Here is an 18,981-nt window from a genome sequence, read left to right as displayed (position 1 = left end):
TTTTTTTTAAGATTTATTTATTTATACAAGCACTGGGTACAGTCAGAAGTGCGGGAGGGTGAGAGAATTCACCAGAGCCAGAGCGGAGAGCAGAGCAGGCAGACTGACGAAGTACACTGCTGAGGGAAGCAGTGGGCATGGCAGGAGAGGTCTGCGTGCCATGTGGGACCCTCACCCGGCAGCTGGGCCGGGGATCGAACCCGCTCTATAGAGGCTGCGGGCAGCTTTGCAACCCAGCGTTTAATTGCTGCGCCACTGGGGAGGACCCCAAAGAATTTTCTTAACCCTCACCTACATTATGCTATTTCATTTTTTAAAAAACATTTATTTATGCATACAAGAACTGGGGTGTAAGCCAGAGGTGCAGGGGGTGGAGTGTGTGTGTGAGATGATTCACTAAACAGAGTGGGGAGCAGAACAGGCAGATCTACTGAAATACACTGCTGAGGGGAAGCAGTGGGCAAGGCAGGAAAGATCTGCTGTGCCATGTGGGTTAGGTTAAAGACAGTGCTATCAGGGGCCTCCCTGGTGGTGCAAGGGGTTAAGCACTGTACTATGAAGCAATTTGCAGCAGTTCAATCCCTGGCCTGCCAGGCAGACCTCTCCTGTCTCACCCTTTGCTCCCCACAGCAGTGTATTTCAGGCAGTCTGCCTGTTCTGTTCCCCACTCTGTCTCCCGTGTGTCTTCTCACCCTCCTATACATCTGGCCTGTACTCCAGTTCTTGTATGCATAAATAAATAAATCTTAAAAAAAAAATAAAAAAAGACAGCGCTATCCTGCAGCCACTGCTGCAGGAGTTTGATCCCTGCCGGCCAGGGAGCAACCCACATGGCACAGTATGCTATTTCAACTGGGATGAAAGGTGGCAAGATAGCAGGGAATCAGAGCAACCTTAAAAGGTGTAACTGGTGATGGGAATTTCCTTTGAATGACAAAGCAAGTGAAGCTTCATTAAATTGAGCAAATTTGAGGAAGTTAATTCATGTAATTTCTAGTAGAACAAGAACCAAATGTGGGTGTCATTTTACTTTCATACGTGATGGGCTTTTACGTGTGATGGGCTTTTACGTGTGATGGGCTTTTACGTGTGATGGGCTTTTACGTCAAGCTGTTCTGTCCTCTTGTAAAGGCTTATCGGAAAGGAGGGATACCTGATGACAAGATTTAAGCTATCTGGATTATGAAGGTAAGCCCAACATCTGGAAATCTGCGTGATGATTTCAGCATTGCTTTGCTTTAAACCTTTCTTTTAAAACATAACCGTGGTAGACTTGTTTGAACCCTTAAGCTCTTCTTTTCAAAAGCTAATTTCCTGGAATTCGAAAACGGTGGTAAGTTTCACTTTTGGTTTCACTTATATGTGTTTTTTTTCCAAGAATTAAGAAATCCCTAATTTCCCAAATTGAAAGTGCTGGGAAATCACAGTTCCAATTCGTGTTCCTGGGGTGGGGCGCGCGCGGGGCGGAGAATGCTGAGCTTGGAAAGCGCTGCAAGTTATGCTTTTATAGCCCTGCGCAGCAACCTGAGAGCTCTAGCCGGCCGCAAGTCTTCTCGCCCCGCAGGTAGGGAGCCTTCTATCCACACCCCTCTCTCTTCAGGTCGCAAGTTTTCGGGCTCTGCGACCTTCTCAACTGTCTCCCTCCCGCCGCACTTACATTAATTAAGGGCTCTCGACCCTTTCTTTGGGATGGTGAGAGGAGAAGGGAAAGGGAAAGCGCGATGATTTCGGAGCCAGTTGTCTGTCAAAGCAAATAAGAACAAGAAATACATTTGGCCTTTTACCAAGAGGGATTCCGTTTTGCTTCATGTCAGTCTTGAAGATATATATTTCTGAGTATTTCTGAAGATGACTCTGAGGTAGGTAACTGAGTGCAGAAGAAAATTCTTAGGCTGGAGGTAAGGACGCTTGAGTCCTTCCTACCGACCCTCAGCCATTCACTAGTACGATCCTCTGAATACGAAGCTCAGTACTAAGCTAAGTACTGAATTCCAAGATACCCTAATCAAGTTCTTCGCTCCATCTATTCTGAGATGCTAAAGGAATACTGAGGGGAATGTTAAGATGTCTCTTAGACTCATTGTCCTTGACCTGTGGCAAAGTTCACTTAGGGTTTGTCTTATAACACAGGGAGTAGTGCAAGTACCATTGTTCCACCAAGGTTTTTGCACCTAAAAAAATTTACTGTGAATGATTTTCTGCGAACTAGTCTTCTAAAATGTATTTTTAAAGGATTTTATTCCATTGTGTTGGATAACCAAACAGATTAATTCCCATGCTGGGCATAAAGTTTCATTTACAGTGATTCAATGTTAGCCATTCACTGAACATCGATGTATATAACTCTTTGGCACAGTGCTCAGTATTTCCTTCAGCTAAACTCTTAAGTACCTACACTTAAGTACTAAGTACTGTAAGAACTTAGTCAAAGTCTGCATATTTTAAAGATCTATTGATACAAACTGAAAATTGCCTTCCAGAAAGGTGCCATGTCTCATTAATGGCTGCTGGTAGTTTTTAAGAAGAAAAATCACACTCTGAAGCAAAGATTAGTTTCAGTGGAAGAGGGTAGGCAGAAGTTACAGGTCAGCGCTTAGAGTTTGATCTTAAAGAAAGCCATAGAAATACTGTGGGCACATAAAACCGTAATAGGGATATGTACATTTTGGGCCAGATACACCTTTGCTGTGGAGCTATCCTGAGCATTGTAGGATGTTTAGCAACATGACTGACATTTTCCACTAGATATTAGCAATTCTCCCCCTCATCTCATTTCTCATTTTGACAACAAAAATGTTTCCAGGCATTACTTGTGTTAAAATGATAGCGTAGTGAGTGGTTCCACCCCACCCCACCCCCCCTTTTTTTTTTTTCTTTTTGTAATATAGCTATATTACTTTAACAGTGAAGAAAAACATTAAAATAAACAAATGGCATTATTCTACCAGAGCTCAGATGTTTTGAGTTGTGGGGTTCTTTTTGTTGTGCTACTGTGCCTGTCAAGTATCCTGAAGTTTGGGTAGGTGAAATGGCTCAGTAAATTTTGTGGGTTTTTTTTAATTTCTTCTGATCATAAAATTAAAATATTCATTCATTTAAAAATCTAGATACAGAAAAACATCAAAGAAACCATCTACCACCTCATCTTCCCTTTTTTCTTCTTTTCTTTCTTCTGTTCTTTCTTACTATAAAAAACTGTAGAGAGGTTTAAAACCTGCCTATCCTAATTCTAATCTCACAGAGATAATCACTGTCAGCATCTTGGTATGAATTTTTCTGGACATTTCCTATGTATAAGCACATAAACACACATAGATCTTTTTTTTTCTTTTTTTAGCAAGTGTGGATGATAGACACATATGCTATTCTGGAACTTACAGTCTCCATCTTTGCAAAATCAATGCATGATTATATATTTAATGCTACCCGTAATGGTGTTACATTGTATGAATATATCACCATTTATTTAATCACTGAAGCTATCTAGGTATTCCCATTTGTGGGCTATTGTTAGCAATGCCATCCCTTTCACATATTGTTATATGTGTATGTTTCTGTTTTTCTAAGCTATAGCTCTAAGAGATAAAGTAAAGGCTCATATGACAAATACATTTAAATTTTTAATAAAGATTACCAAATTTCCGTCGAAAAAAAAGCTACACAATTTCACATTCCTATCATTAGTGAATGAGAAAAATCCATTTGTTTATATCCTCAAAAAACACTAGAAGGATCTTTATAATTGAATTTATAACTAGAATAAATCTTTATTTTGATCACTTACTAAAGAGAAAAATGTTATCGTGTCTTAAATTTATACTTTTTGTTGATTATTAAACAAATTGATTGTTTATTATTAAACAATTGATTATTTCCTATGTTTAGATGTTATTTGTATTTCTTATTCTCTAAATTATAAGTTAGAATCTTTTGTTCAAATGCCTATTGAATTGTGTATAGTTTTCTTAGTGATTTTAAGAGCTATTTATATGTTAGGAACATTAATCCTCTGCCTTATATATGTGAAGCATTGGCTAATTGATCAGGTGTGAGTTTTTTGTATGTATGCAGAAGTTGAAGAGACTCTAAGAGGGGTACCTGACTTTCTTTTCAGTGAATACAGTACAAATCATTGTTTACTCTCCTATTGGAATAAGAGCTGCAGAGAAGAATAGTTTTTCTTTACTGTTCACTGCTGTATTTCTAGTACCTAAAATGATGTCCAGCATAGAAGAAGTGCTAAATTGATATTTGCTAAATGAAAGAACTTGTAGAATGTCAAGCAGAATAATAAAATGAAAAATAATCTAACCACTATGGAAAGCTGTGTAGAGGTTCCTCAAACTATTAAAAATGGAGCTACCATATGACCCAGAAATTCCACTCCTAGGGATCTACCCAAAGGACACAAAAACATTTATTCAAAAGGATACCTGTACCCCTATGTTTATTGTAGCACTATTTATAATAGTTAAGATTTGGAAACAATCCCAATTCCCAAAAAATAGATGACTGGATCAAGAACATGTGGTATATATACACAATGAAATACTATTCAGCAATCAAAAAAGATAAACTCATGCCATTCGCAGCAACATGGATGGAGCTAGAAGGGATTATGCTCAGTGAAATAAGTCAGAAGGAAAAGAAAAAAATATCGCATGGTTTCACTTATAGGAGGAATATAGGGGAACCAAATAAGGGATCAGGGAAAATAGTAATAACAATAAAAAACAAAACAAAATTAACAGGCAACTATAAATCAGTGACACTCTGAGCAGGGGGAGGGAGAGGGATCAAAACAAAGATGGGAAGAGCACAAGGGACTGTGGTGATGGTGCACAGGTGAATGGTTTTGGGAATTCTATGGGGACTACACCTGAGAAAAGAAAGCAAACTTTGTACAAAAGTGAACAATGATGTAAAATATATATAAATAAATAAATTATTAAAAAATAAATAAAATAAAATGAAGAATAGAACACAGGCAGATACCCCCAAAAGAGTGGCTACAGATTATTTACTTCTTAGTATGACTTGGTTGAATCCAATAATTTCTCCTCACTCTCCCTGCTTCTTCTAGTGGAATCAAGTTATAGAAGAAATGGGACTTATAATTTGGAATATAAGTGAAAGACAAAAAGAAGATTTTGAAGGATAACACCTTGGGGAGAGCTGACATGGTTGTGATAACAATGTAGAAGGCTTGAATAGTTAGAGAATATGATGAAAGAATTCAGTTACTAGAGGGGAAATACACTGAATGGGTTAAGGTATGGAAGTCAGATTCTCCTTGCTGTGGAACATTGCATGGGGAAGGTTCGAAACTCTAAATATGTTATACTGCAGAAAAAACAAACAAACATGACATAATTGAGAAGATTTTGGTATAATATTTCTTTCTTGTCTTCTTTTTAGTACATATTAGCATATATTACAAGTTTTTTCCTCATGATAGAAGTATTTTTTTATTTGACTTTTAAATATCACAGAAACATCTTTTTTATGTCTCTAGTGAAGGTATTACACTTCTGAACTCTCTGCTGCATTTCCGTATTGACTGGTTATTAGAAGACTATTTGAATTAGAACTGCCAAATCTGAGTATTTCATTATTGAGTACATTACTTTTCTATTTATGTTTTCTATAATTAGGTCATTCCAGAAAGATGAGAATATTTAGTGCCTTTACATTCATGGCCTACTGTCATTTTCTGAATGGTAAGATACCAACACCTTTCATTAGGTTTTAATATTTTTTCATTAGGTTCATCATATTTTAATATTTTAACCATAAGTTAAAAATTGAAATAATCTTTAATGAATGTAATTTTTATAGAAGACATTGTGTTTCCTTTTTAGTTTTATAAACCTATTGCATAATCCATGTCATTGGACAAAGATATGGGAAATACAAACTAAAAGAAACAAATTAACCCATTATTCATTTATCAATTTTCCAGGGTTAATTACTGAAAATATCTGGGGACTTATCCTATGTGTGTACTTTTGTTTGTTTTGTTTGTTTAAAGTCAGGGTTGTTCTACCTCTGTTATTCTGTTACCTGCTTTGTGATTACACAAAGACTTAGAATGTATACTTAAAATGTCAGGGTAACATTGTACTGACATCAGCCTGAGACCCTCCCTAGATCTCCATAACCATATACCTTTGACCAGACAACCGATCAAGAGTTAGGACAGTAGAAAGAGAAGACTACTGAAAGAGAAGACTACCATTCATGTGTCAGTCAAAGGACATTCTGAGAATGTCCACATGAAATAAAGTCTCCTTAGCTATAAGTAGCCCATCACCATATACTATTTCTCCAGTAATGTATGTTTATAGATTTTGGAACAACTTGTTGAGCTAATTTTATTATTTTAAGTCAGGGATTAAGTGTATTGTCCCAAAACGTACTTCAAGCCCAGTGTATAAAAATGTATTTTAGGGAAGTAAGTCCTTATATGTAATTATCACATAAGTGACTGGATAAAATGTTTATAAACTCTGCTCTCATTCTATAATTTTTTTGAGGAATTTTCTATCTTCTGAAGGTTGGTTATATTTCTTTTTAGCATTTACTGTCAACGTTACCAAGGACCTGTATGAGGTAGAGCATGGCAGCAATGTGACAATGGAATGTATATTCCCAGTAGAAGAAAAATTAAACATGTTTTCACTAATTGTCTACTGGGAAATGGAAGATAAGAAAATTATTCAACTTGTGAATGGGCAGGAAGATCTGAAAGTTCAGCACAGTAGCTACAGGCAGAGGGCCCGACTATTGAAGGACCAGCTCTTCTTGGGAAAGGCTGCACTTCAAATCACAGATGTGAAATTGCAGGATGCTGGGGTTTACTGCTGTTTGATCAGCTATGGTGGTGCCGACTACAAACGGATTACTTTGAAAGTCTATGGTAAGAATTATTATATATAAAGAGGTTCAACTTTTGTTAAAACTGTAAGTGTTGAGAACTTTTCATTCTTGGAAGTTCAGTATTATTTCCCAACAGAACTATGGTAGCCTATTTACTCATTAACTCACATACTCATCAAATGAACATTTCTTGAGTTCTTTCTAGTTGGCAGTCCCTGAAGATCCAGAACCATGCATGACAGAGCCATATTCCACAGTATATTCAGTTTTCCTAAAAATTAATTCCTAATCTTTACTTTTTATTATTTCAAACTTACTATATGTATGTAAATAATTCAGGTACTACGAAAGCAAATAAAATGAATTGCAAAAATGTCCCTCCTTCCTTCAACACCATCTTTCATGGTATGCAAAAATAATCATTATTTGTGTGCCCCTCCAGTATTTTATTCCAATACTATTTTTTCAATTTTATTAGTGCTCCCATTATTTTCCTTCCTTTGAACCTATGTTTATTAATACATTTATTAAATACGTTTATTAAATACGTTTATTAAAATCAAAATCCATTGTAAAGTTCACATTAAAAATGACTTGAAATTAGTCGCTGAAGACGAAAAAAAATCATATCAAGTATAGAGAAAACTATTTTTCCTCAGAGATGGTATAGACTATACTCACTGAGCATACATTCAGCTTGAAAATCTATACCTTGTAATCTTGGAGTATTGAAGAGGAACTGTGAATGTCAATTCCTATGTACTAACCTACAAATGTGTCATCAGGTCACAGGAGTTCAAAGTTTTGGGTTGTTACTAGCTAAGCAAAGGAAAACACCTTAGCTGACCACCTCTCCTTTCACTGTTAAAATTCACAGAATTGAGAGCTGAAGGATCCCAGACAATAGCAGTTAATCCAAGTCCCAAAGCACAGAAATTCCCCCAAAGCATCTTCTACTCACATACTTCCCACAGTGGAACTCTTGTCATTTGGATACCTGCTACCCCAACCCCTACCCCTACCCTCTGCCCCCAGCCTATTGGAATTACTTTTGACATAAAGCTGAATTTTTCTGCTTGCTTCTTTTGTTTACCTGATGACCTTTTAGTATATGACTAAAATTAAATCATCATCCATTAATCTTTTCATTGCTGGCCTAAATATTAGCGAGGTCAATAAAATGAAGGCCAGTAATATAAGCAGAAAAACATTTACATTTATCAAAAGGGGTAACTGATCATCATAAACTTAAAATAATATAGGAATTAGGAAAAATGCACATATTTTATGGTGCATTACTGAATCTGATTGCTCGCTCAGTTAATGCTACTGTTGTCAAGAAAATGTGACTTGTCTTACAAAATACATTTCATTTTAATTGTACTTTACCATAAGCTTCTCCAGAACAGTTTTATTCATGAAAGCAAGCTTGAGATGTGGTGGGATCCCATGTTGGGATCTTTTCTTTAGTCCATCAGCAAGTGTTGGGCATCTATTGTGTTCCAAGACAATAAGAAATAAATGGTAAAGCCATAGACCTAAGAATAGCCAGTATTGCTACATCTGATATGGAGAAAAAGAACATAAACCTGGATAAGTTTCTGCTTCCAGAAGAGATCTCTTGGGCCTCCCCGTGGTGCAGTGGGTTGAGTGCAGCACAGTGAAGCTGTCAGCAGTCTCTGCAGTGCAAGGCCTCTGCAGCGTAGGTTCGATTCCAGGCTGGCCAGGGAGATTCCCACATGGCGTGGCAGACCTCTCCTGTTGCACCTGCTGCTCCCCTCAGCAGTGTATTTCGCTCATCTGCCTGTTCTGCTCCCCGCTCTGCCTCTTGGTGAATCCTCTCACCCTCCCATGCCTCTGGCCTGTACCCCAGCTCTTGTATTAAATAAATAAATAGATAAATAGATAAATAGGACTGAAAACTGCTGGGGCTGGCCCAGTATTCTTTCATTAAAAAAAAAAAAAAGAGATCTTTCATCAGCTTCAAAGGGAGTATGCAGAGAGTTGGACAGCTGTTCCTGTAGTGAAGAAAGGTGGTTTTCCAGGTCATCTGGGCTCTGTAAAGTGCCTTGTGGATCTGTGTTTTCCTTTGCTATGGTTCAACACAATAGGAAACACTAGAGGCTGTTTCAATGAAGGTTCCTGATAAAGCAGAGCAGATGACTAACCAGATTTGTACCCATTCCATTTTTTTTTTTGAAGAATTGTTTTATGTACGCATACAAGAACTGGGGTACAGGCCAGAGATGTGGGAGGTGAGAGGATTCACCAGAGACAGAGTGGGGAACAGAACAGGCAGATTGATTGAAATATACTGCTGAGGGGAGCAGCGGGCGAGTCAAGAGAGGTCTGCTGCGTCATGTGGGTTGCTCCCTGGCCGGGGATCGAACTCATGCTGTAGTGGCTGTGGATAGCTTCATAGGTTGCGTCTTAACCCCTTGCACCACCAGGGAGGCCCTGTCACCATTCCATTTTGTGTTATAAATTATGAAGTTGACACTCAATTTCAATCCATTTTGTCGCTTATATATACTAGTCTTGGGGGTTGAGTTGACCTGTTCTGATCACTAGCCCATTACCAAGCTTCAGATGCACTGAGGCATTGTCACCAATGGAAGGTGGTAAGTGATTTGTACAAATTTTAAAATTCAAAGAAGTAGAATTCCAAATCACCACACTATGCAAATAATTTCACTGTTAGGCTCCTCTTCCCATCACTGCAAACATATGGTAACATAGCTTCCCCAAGGGAGTTTACTCACCATGTGATTTTAAAAGTGAAGTATTTTCAAAACTGAAAATTAAGTTTAGTTTTGAATTAACTCAATATTATCATTTTGGGTGTTAATTGCACCTTCTTATTTTTTAATTAAATATCAGAATTTAAGAGATCTAAATTTCAATAGAAAATGCTATTTTTCCTTAAGCATTGAACCTAGTAGCAGGAAAAATAAAATGCCCATATATACCTTCAAGACCTTAAATGGGATGGGATTAAACAACTGAAACAATAAAATCTTGCTTCATTATCCTGAGAAAGCTAATCTGTTCATATGTACAAAGGATTAACTGCCCTCATTTCACACCAACCCTGTCTTTTCCCCAAATTCACCAAGTAGTACTATTTGTTTTCTTTATAACATCCCTATCTAATATATCATTTCAAATATAAGTATGCCAATTTTATTTATTGTCTTTCTCCTCCTCCTAGAATATATAGTCTATAAGGACAGGAATTTGCTCTGTTTTATTCACTGCTGAAGGGCTTGGCATATAGTAGAGTGGTGGTATGACAAGAGCACACAAAAGATATTTGTGGAATGAATGAATGAAATGTTTCCTTAAATAAGATAAGCCTAAATTTTTGAAATATGAACAGGATATATGAAAATTTATCTCCAAGAACATTCATTAGGAACTGTCATTAGTATCTAAAGACTACCACAGGAGTACACTTAAGCAGTAGTAGTAACAGGAAGAGAATGAGACACTTATGTAGTGTTACAACTCACTAAGCACTTTGCCTATGTTTACTCATTTAATCCTCAAATGACTTTATGGAGTAGGGGCTCCATCATGTCTAAAGTGCATTTTTTAATATTTACTATCACTGAAATTACAATGTGTTTTTTAATAGATGGGATCTTAGATTCAATGATATGTAGTTTGATGGATGGGGAAACTAAGGTCCAAAGAAATTAAGTAATTTCTCTAAATTCACTTATGTATTAAATGGTGAAGCCAGGTTCTAAACTCATGCAATCTGGCTCTGAAATCTGTGATGTTAACATGCATGTTTTATTGACTTTACTTATACCTCTGGAGTTTGTATTGAGTTATATATTGACTTCAGAACAGTCAGTTTCTCTTGGTCTTGATTGACCAGCATTAGCTTGGTGCACTAGATACAGAAAAACAGGGGTCTGAAGAGTTTTGATTACCCATTCCATCAGTAAAGCAAGTTAAACTAATATTCATGTTCATATGTAGATGTGAGTAGCTATAAAGAATATACTGGTGGGCCTCCCCGGTGGCGCAGCGGTTGAGCGCTGGGTTGCGAGGCTGCCGGCGACCGCTGCGGCGCTCGGCGCCGGTTCGATCCCCGGCTGCTCCCCGGCCTCCGGAGGAGGGTCCCACATGGCGCGCAGACCTCTCCTGCCGCCCGCTGCTCCCCTCAGCAGTGTACTTCGGTCCTTCTGCCTGCTCTGCTCCATGCTCTGGCTCTGGTTAATTCTCTCACCCTCCCGCGCTTCTGACTGTACCCAGTGCATGTATAAACAAAACAAACAAACAAACAAATAAATAAATAAACATGCCAAAAAAAAAAAAAAAAAAGAATATACTGGTGCTCGTATATAGATTGTATCATAAGATATTCATAATTTTGAAAGCATAATAAATCATCCATTCTATGAGTGTACAAAATAGAAATTTTTAAATGAAATGCAAAGTCTTATTAATTAGGATGTGTTACTATTGTTAGTTAATATTTCAGAGCATAATTAAAGAGTAAATCCATTAAAATCATTACCAAAGGTTAATAGTCTTGATATGAGGTTTTTAACCAACATCATGTCATGTCCAATTGTGTACTTATTTCTTTATGAGTTTTTTTTAAAGATTTATTTATTTATGCATACAAGAACTGGGGTACAGGCCAGAGGTGCCGGGGGGTGAGAGGATTCACCAGAGACAGAGTCAGGAACAGAACAACAGATGTACTGAAATACACTGCTGAGGGGAGCAGTGGGAGAGTCAAGAGAGGTCTGCTGTGCCATGTGGATTGCTCCCTGGCTGGCCTGGATTGAACTAGTGCCGCAGAGGCTGCAGATTGCTTCATAGTGATGTGCTTAACCCCTTGCGCCACCAGGGAGGCCCTCTTTATGAGTTTTTAACTCATAAAGTGTTGAAAAGTATCACTCCTGCCATTTCCTTTGGTTTGTGTGTCTTGGTGTGGTGTGTGGCTTGCATTGTATCTTTAATCCTCAGTTTCTTTGTGGGAATTTTTTTAATTAATTGTTCTTTTTGTGAGAAGCTTAGTTTAGTTAAAATTAAATATGATAATCTGAAACTCTTTAAATCTAAAGTGAGTTGTTGAGCAACCTTTGAAACTCCCCTCTTCCTACAAGACCCTCTTGTGGCATTCAAAATGAAGCTCAGTGTCAATCAGTGAAGCTGAATAAACTTAAATTATATCTAATTGTTATGATAAAAATACATATAAATGGAAGTTCTGATATTTTCCAATGTATGCGAACCACTTTAGAGACTGATGTAGTAGATATTTAATCAATGAGTTAAATGAGTACAAGTGATTTATTGGGCCCATTTATTGGAGGTACACCACATTGATTTGAGTAGGTAAGAAACAACGTTCTCTTATTTTTATTCCAATAAAATGATAATAGAAGAGTAAAATAAACATAATTTATTCTTAGTACTATGCTATTAACTGATTTTAGGCTTAAATATTTTAGTTGCCTAGAAATCCAGCTATATGCTATGTGAAATAACCTGTTATGGTAATATTGTTTCATGCATATAATAGTGGATTCTGGGCCTCCTTGGTGGCCTAGGGGTTAAATCTTAGTGCTGGCACCACAATGGCCTGAGTTAAAATCCCTGGCCAGGATGCTGACCTACCTATCTAGCAGACCTCCCCTATCCACCCAGCTGCTCCCCTTAGCACTGTATTTCAGTAAATCCACCTGTTCTGTTTCCCATTCTGTCTCTAGTGAATCCTCTCATGATCCCCATAACCCCTGCCCCACACCTCCAGCCTGCACTGCAGTTCTTCTAGGGGGAAAAAAAAAAACAGTGATTGTTTTTTATTTTTTATTTATTTTTAATTTTTATTATTAATTAATTTTTTGTTTGTATTTTTTACATCATTGTGTATTCCCCATAAAATTCCCGCCACCAATTTACCTGTGAACCATCACCATGGTTCCTTGTGCTCTTCTCTCCCCTGTTTTGATACCTTTCCTCACCCTCCCTCACAGAATATCTCTGATTTATGGTTGCCTGCTAGTTTGGTTGGTTTTTATTATTATTGTTGTTATTTTTTTCCTGGTCCTTTATTTGGTTCCCCTATATTCTTCCTATAAGTGAATCTATCCAATATTTTTATTTTTCCTTCTGGCTTATTTCACTGAACATTCTAGCTCCATCCATGTTGCTGCAAATGAGTTTATCTTTTTGATTGCTGAATAGCATTTCATTGTATATATAAACCACAACTTCTTGATCCAGTCATCTATTTTTGGGCATTTGGGTTGTTTCCATATCTTACCTATTATAAATAGTGCTGCAATAAACATGGGGTGCAGGTATCTTTTTTAATTAACGTTTTTGTGTCCTTTGGGTAAATTCCTTGGAGTGGAATTGCTGGGTCTTATGGTAGCTCCATTTTTAGTAGTTTGAGGAACCTCTACACAGCTTTCCAAAGTGGTTGGACTAGTTTGCATTTCTACCAGCAGTGTAGGAGAGTTCATTTTTCTTCACATCCCCAACAATATTTGTTGTTGCCTGTTTTTTTTTTCTTTTTTCTTTTTTTAAAGATTTATTTATTTATGCATATAAGAACTGGGGTACAGGCCAGAGGTGTCGGGGTGGGGGTGAGAAGATTCACCAGAGACAGAACAGGCGGATTGACCGAAATACACTGCTGAGAGGAGCAGCGGGCGAGACAGTCTGCTGCGCCGTGTGGATAGCTCCCTGGCTGGGAATTGAACTCATGCTGCAGTGCTGCGGATAGCTTCATAGGTTGCGTCTTAACCCCTTGCACCACCAGGGAGGCCCCTGTTGCCTGTTTTTCTAATGTGTGCCATTCTCACTGGCATAAGGTGGTAACTCATTGTGGTTTTAACTTGCATTTCCCCGATTATAAATGATGGTGAACATTATTTCATATACCTGTTGGCCATGAGCATTTAGTGGATTCTTTTTTAAAAAGATCCTTAAACATAACAGAAATGAGACAGAATTTAAGTACTCGTGAGAACAATTATTTGTGTTTTAAAATTGTAATTATGTTAATTTTCATCGTATCCAATGGTGGTTTCATCTATTTAAGAGCACAAAAACAATAAACCATTATTATATCAGTTTGGCTTGATCCCAGTTCTGTATTGTCTCTGAATTAAGTCCTATCACAAAGCCATTGTTATGTCTTTTGTAAAGGAATGAAGAATTAGATTCCAGATGTACCTCTAGTGGTTTCACTAAAGTACTAGGAGTAAAATAAAAATTATGCCAACAGAATATCATGTCAGTACTATAATAATTGGTGCACTGGGTATTTTAATCCTAAAAAGGTGACAAACCAATGATTTAAATTTAAGCAAAATTTTACCCTTGAGTATAATTATTATTTAGCTGATTTATTAAAATAGTTGGCATTGGGCCTCCCCGGTGATGCAGAGGGTTGAGTGCAGCACTATGCAGCTGTCCGCAGCCTTTGCAGCTCGAGTTCGATTCCCGGCTGGCCAGGGAGCAACCCACATAGTGGAGCAGACCTCTCCTGATTCACCTGCTGCTCCCCTCAACAGTGTATTTCAATAGATCTGCCTCTTCTTTTCCCTGCTCTGTCTCTGGTGGATCCTCTCACTTCCCACACCTCTGGCCTATACCCCAGTTCTTGTGTGCATAAATAAATCTTTAAAAAAAAAAAAGTAGCTGGCATTTTAAAAGTTTTTTAAAATAAGCTTCATAATGTGGTATAATGTGATGAGATCCTGGAACAGAAAAAGGACACTAGGATAAAACTAGTGCAACGGAACAGAAGTGAAGTTTAGTTAAAAGGAATGTACTAATCTTGGTTCCTTAGTTATGACTAAGGTACCATGGTAAGATAAGACGGTAACAATAGGGAAAACTGGATGACAGCTATGTTGAAGCTCTGTGCTGTTTTCTCATCTTTTCTGTAAATCTACAAATACTGTAAAAGGAAAAAAATGTGTTTAAACTTTAAATCCAGGAACACGTATCCATTTTTACAATGATATCACACTATTTTCATACCTAATTTTTGATCATTGACCTAAAGGAAAAAAGTAAATTGTACATCTAGATCAGATTTTTGTCTGTTTTTAAATAAAGTGTTTGGGAACTGATCAGCTGGAGTTAATGTTTATGAAGACCACTTTACAACAACAAAAAGAATATATCTAGGAGCAAGTGAGTTGACCCTAAGTAAAACTTTACCGAGAAATATATGAAGACTTGAGTAAATGGACAGACATATTCTCTATTTGGATAGAAAGACTACTGGTTTAAGATGACAATTCTATTTCAATTAATCTATACATGTATGTTAAGTGTAATAAAAATAGCAGTATGATCTTTATAGCAACATCATTATCCTTTGGACCCAAACTTGGTCCAATATGAACAGAAAAACTGAGAGAGAATTTGTAGAGGTTCCTAACTGCTCAGACATCTATCTGAACAGTAAGCTTATTTCTCTGAGAAACAGAGTGGATTGGTACTCTTTTTGATATATACACCAAGCCACGTGTCTCATTCTGTGCTAAGTAAAAGCCCTTACTTCTTTTTGCTCATGACTTAGCTCCATATCGCAAAATCAACCAAAGAATTTCTGTGGACCCAGTCACCTCTGAACACGAACTAACGTGCCAAGCTGAGGGCTATCCTGAGGTTGAAGTCATCTGGACAAACAGTGACCACCAAGTTCTAAGTGGCAAAACTGTCATCACCAATTCTAAGAGAGAGGAGAAACTTCTCAACGTGACCAGCATTTTGAGAGTTAACACAACAGCTAATGAGATTTTCTACTGCACCTTTCAAAGAACAGGCCAGGAAGAAAACAGTACAGCTGAGCTGGTCATCCCAGGTAATATTATGAATGTCTCAGTTAAATTGTGCCTACTGCCATCTCCTGGTACCCAGCACAATGCCTGTTCATTGTCAGCATTCATTATTTTTTTTTTTTTTTATAGAGGCATGCTTTATTTATTTATTTATTTGTTTGTTTGTTTTGTTTATACAAGCACTGGGTACAGTCAGAAGCGCGGGAGGGTGAGAGAATTCACCAGAGCCAGAGCAGGGAGCAGAGCAGGCAGAGGGACCGAAGCACACTGCTGAGGGGAGCAGCGGGCGGCAGGAGAGGTCTGCGCGCCATGTGGGACCCTCCTCCAGTGGCCGGGGAGCAGCCGGGGATCGAGCCGGCGCCACGGAGGCTGCGGGCAGCTTCGCAACCCAGTGCTCAACCGCTGCGCCACCGGGGAGGCCCAGCATTCATTATTTTTTAAATAAATGAATGCATAACACTATTTTTTACAAAATGCACTCTACTTCCTCACCCCCATTCATTTAAGTCACATTGCTATTTAATAGACATTCAGCAAATATTTAATATGCCCTACATGCCAGGCAGTGGAGTTCGTAGAAGAATAAGGTACTTAGCAATGTATTTCAGTAAATCTTCCTGTTCTGCTCCCCACTCTGTCTCTGGTGAATCCTCTCATCCCCCACATGTCTGGCCTGTACCCCAATTCAGTTTAAATTTCTGGCCTATACCTCAGTTCAGTTTAAATTTTTTTAAATTAAAAAAAAAGCTTAGAAAATTTAAAGAGCTGTTTAAATTTTATATGAAAATGCTCTTACTGAAATATGAGTTACTTTGGTAAGAGCAGCATTAGTGGATTCCTGTTGATTAAAAGCTGTTTTATGTCAACTTATTTCTAATACCTGGGATTACTCACCTAGGATTATTCACCTGCTTGAAGTCAGTTTCCACATCTATAACTTGAAGATTTTTCTTTAAATACTTGGTATGCCTAACTCATAAAGTTATTTTGAGATGCAAATAAAAAATATATGAGTAGGCTTTGTAAGGTACTAGACAAAGGCTGACTACTGTTGTGGCTTTAAAGCTTGAGCTAAGTAGTTAGGGATCTTGACGAATAACAGGAGGTTGGATTTAGCTGTCTCAGAGCATGAGACCCCTTTTCTTGTGTGGGATTGCAGAGATACTTACTAGAGGTACTAATGATTAGATGCCCCAAGATGTTCAAACTGTGAAGAAAGGAAAGACAGCAAACACTGGTTTCCAGTCATGACTGCAGATACTGGGAGGTAAGAACTCATTGTCAATACAGTTGACCATTCCATCTCTGCCTTGTACAATAGGCGGCTAGCTTTTATATTAAAGAAATAAGAAGAGGAGGAGGAAGAATCAAGTCTGCCATTTAGTGTTGTGATGTTAGGCTAAGTACATTATAATATTAGTTTCACAATACATTTATCATCATTTCTGTTTTGTAGGCTAGTTAAAGGACTTGCCAGAGACCTCAAAGCTAGGGAATAGCAGCAAAATTTTTTTAGCAGCAAAATTTAATCCTGGGTCCATCTGTTCAAAGACCAAGTTTCTTCTGCTTTTCTATACTGCTCCCATTTTCATATTAGAGATATCTCACCATTCCAGCCACTCACTGCCTAGAAACTTTTCGTATTTAAGAAAATCAACTTAATGTTAACCTAAATTTAATTTTAAGAATGATTTTCTTGCCTCTTTAGTCGGTTTCTTTTTGTTTTCTTTTGTTTTTCAGAATCCCCTAAGACTTTGAAAAATGAGAGAACTCGATTGACAATTTTGGGACCCATGTTTTTGTTCCTTGTAGCCATTAATCTCATCATCTGTCTTAAAAAAAACGGTATTTGCTTTAATGTGATGATATCCACTGGGGATGTAGGGAAATGTATGGGTGTGCTACTGGTGTCACAGTGGCACTGGGCAGAGCCAGAGATGCTAAATTTCCTGTAATGTGCAAGTCCCATGTTACAAGAGATTGTCCTATCCCAAGTGCTAGTCGTGCCCCTAGTAGGAAATATTAACTTAAAAAATGCAGCCTTTCTACTAGTCTTCTCTTGCAGGGCCAACTTTCATGCAAAGTAGGTTTTAAGTGAACCTGTGTAGCACCTCTTCCTCCAGTCCTGCTGATCGTTGGATTGTGGGAGCTAACCTTTGTAACATTTCCTAGAGTGTGAGAGTTGGGTCATGACTGGAGAGAAACTGGCTTGCCTTTGCAAGGTGACACAAAAGTTCCATAGTTCAATAGTGATTGTAGTGAAACTGAGCAAGATTGCTGGGTAAAGATCATTACTACAGGAATGAGGGGTGGGAGAATGGGTGTATATGGAGGTTAAAGAAGACCCATAGTCACACAATTTCTTTCCATTATGTAAAAAACACAGACTTAGAGGAGAGAAAAGGCTAAAATGCCTGTCGGTTTCAGTTGAATTTGAGTCTTACATTTTTTGCACTGTCATATTGAGCTGGTTTGGGGGCATTCTATGTAATAAAAATACTCCTTCTAGAGAGATGTGATACTTTTACCATACAGGATTTTGTACAATTTCTGACTGAGGGTGTAATACAGTTTTTGAAGTGATTTGCATGTTTTTATCTATCTGTTTACTCATGGGAACAATTAAAATCCAGGAAACAAATCTATACAAATAATTTCATCCCATTTTAAGATGATTCAGAGTAAGCATATCCCCAGTACTTTGAGAAGTATATCAAGGGATGTAATGATGATCTGTGTATAATATTAGTTGCTGTCAAATAGGGAAGTAGAAAATGGAAGGGAATTTCAATAGTTGAGAAATTCCCTATAACCCCTCAAGAGGGTGGGTGGGTCTGGGAAAGCAGTATGATTGAGGGAGTAGAGGTTAGCTGTTTCTGAAGAGTAAGTATTTAACACAAGTGAGGCAGTTAACCAGACCATAATGATCAAGGTTCAGTAAGACCTGAAGATAGAGTTGATTTGTCCAAGGAAGTGACTGTTGCCAACTTCCATTTTAGGTATTTCTCTGTGAAAAATAATTCATTGGTATTAGGAATCACTGGAAAACAATTTATAATAAAGCCCTGCAAAATATGAGTATAGTCCATCTCTGAAGAAAAGACGGAGAATAAAATTGTGTATTCCTAAAGAAAATCTAGGAGAAAAGTCATGTGCTCTCAATTACTGGAACAGATCTGTTAGAATAAACTGTGGAATAAAGACATCTACCAGGCTTCCTAGGGGATTAAAAATACTTCAGAGGAACCTGGAATTAACCTAGAATTAAAGA

At 37.7% G+C, this 18,981-nt stretch overlaps 1 protein-coding gene across 13 annotated transcripts in view; it reads left to right on the top strand.

Annotated features, from left to right (window-relative positions):
* Window positions 1–18,981, top strand: part of CD274 (CD274 molecule) — a 214,385-nt gene that overhangs the window by 146,779 nt on the left and 48,625 nt on the right. For 6 of the 13 annotated variants that reach the window (XR_005121922.2, XR_008549727.1, XM_054689628.1 and 3 more), the window contains 5 exons: window positions 1,132–1,188; window positions 5,655–5,720; window positions 6,578–6,919; window positions 15,449–15,733; window positions 17,451–17,555. Coding sequence is in view for 10 of the 13 variants with exons in the window: in XM_054689628.1 (XP_054545603.1) it covers window positions 5,669–5,720; window positions 6,578–6,919; window positions 15,449–15,733; window positions 17,451–17,555 (784 nt within the window). In the remaining 3 variants the exon portion in view is untranslated. Of the gene's footprint in view, window positions 1–1,131; window positions 1,189–1,531; window positions 1,565–5,261; window positions 5,274–5,654; window positions 5,721–6,062; window positions 6,245–6,577; window positions 6,920–15,448; window positions 15,734–16,869; window positions 16,978–17,450; window positions 17,556–18,981 lie in introns of those variants that run through there. The other 7 variants (XM_054689631.1, XM_054689626.1, XR_005121923.2 and 4 more) reach the window with 6 other exon arrangements.

This window comes from Talpa occidentalis, unplaced genomic scaffold, assembly GCF_014898055.3.
Source record: "Talpa occidentalis isolate TD23 unplaced genomic scaffold, MPIMG_talOcc4v2.1 talOcc4.7, whole genome shotgun sequence".
Classification (NCBI taxonomy): Eukaryota; Metazoa; Chordata; class Mammalia; order Eulipotyphla; family Talpidae; genus Talpa; species Talpa occidentalis.
The sequence above is the reverse complement of the archived record's forward strand: the minus strand, read 5'-3'. Positions and strand labels throughout refer to the sequence as shown.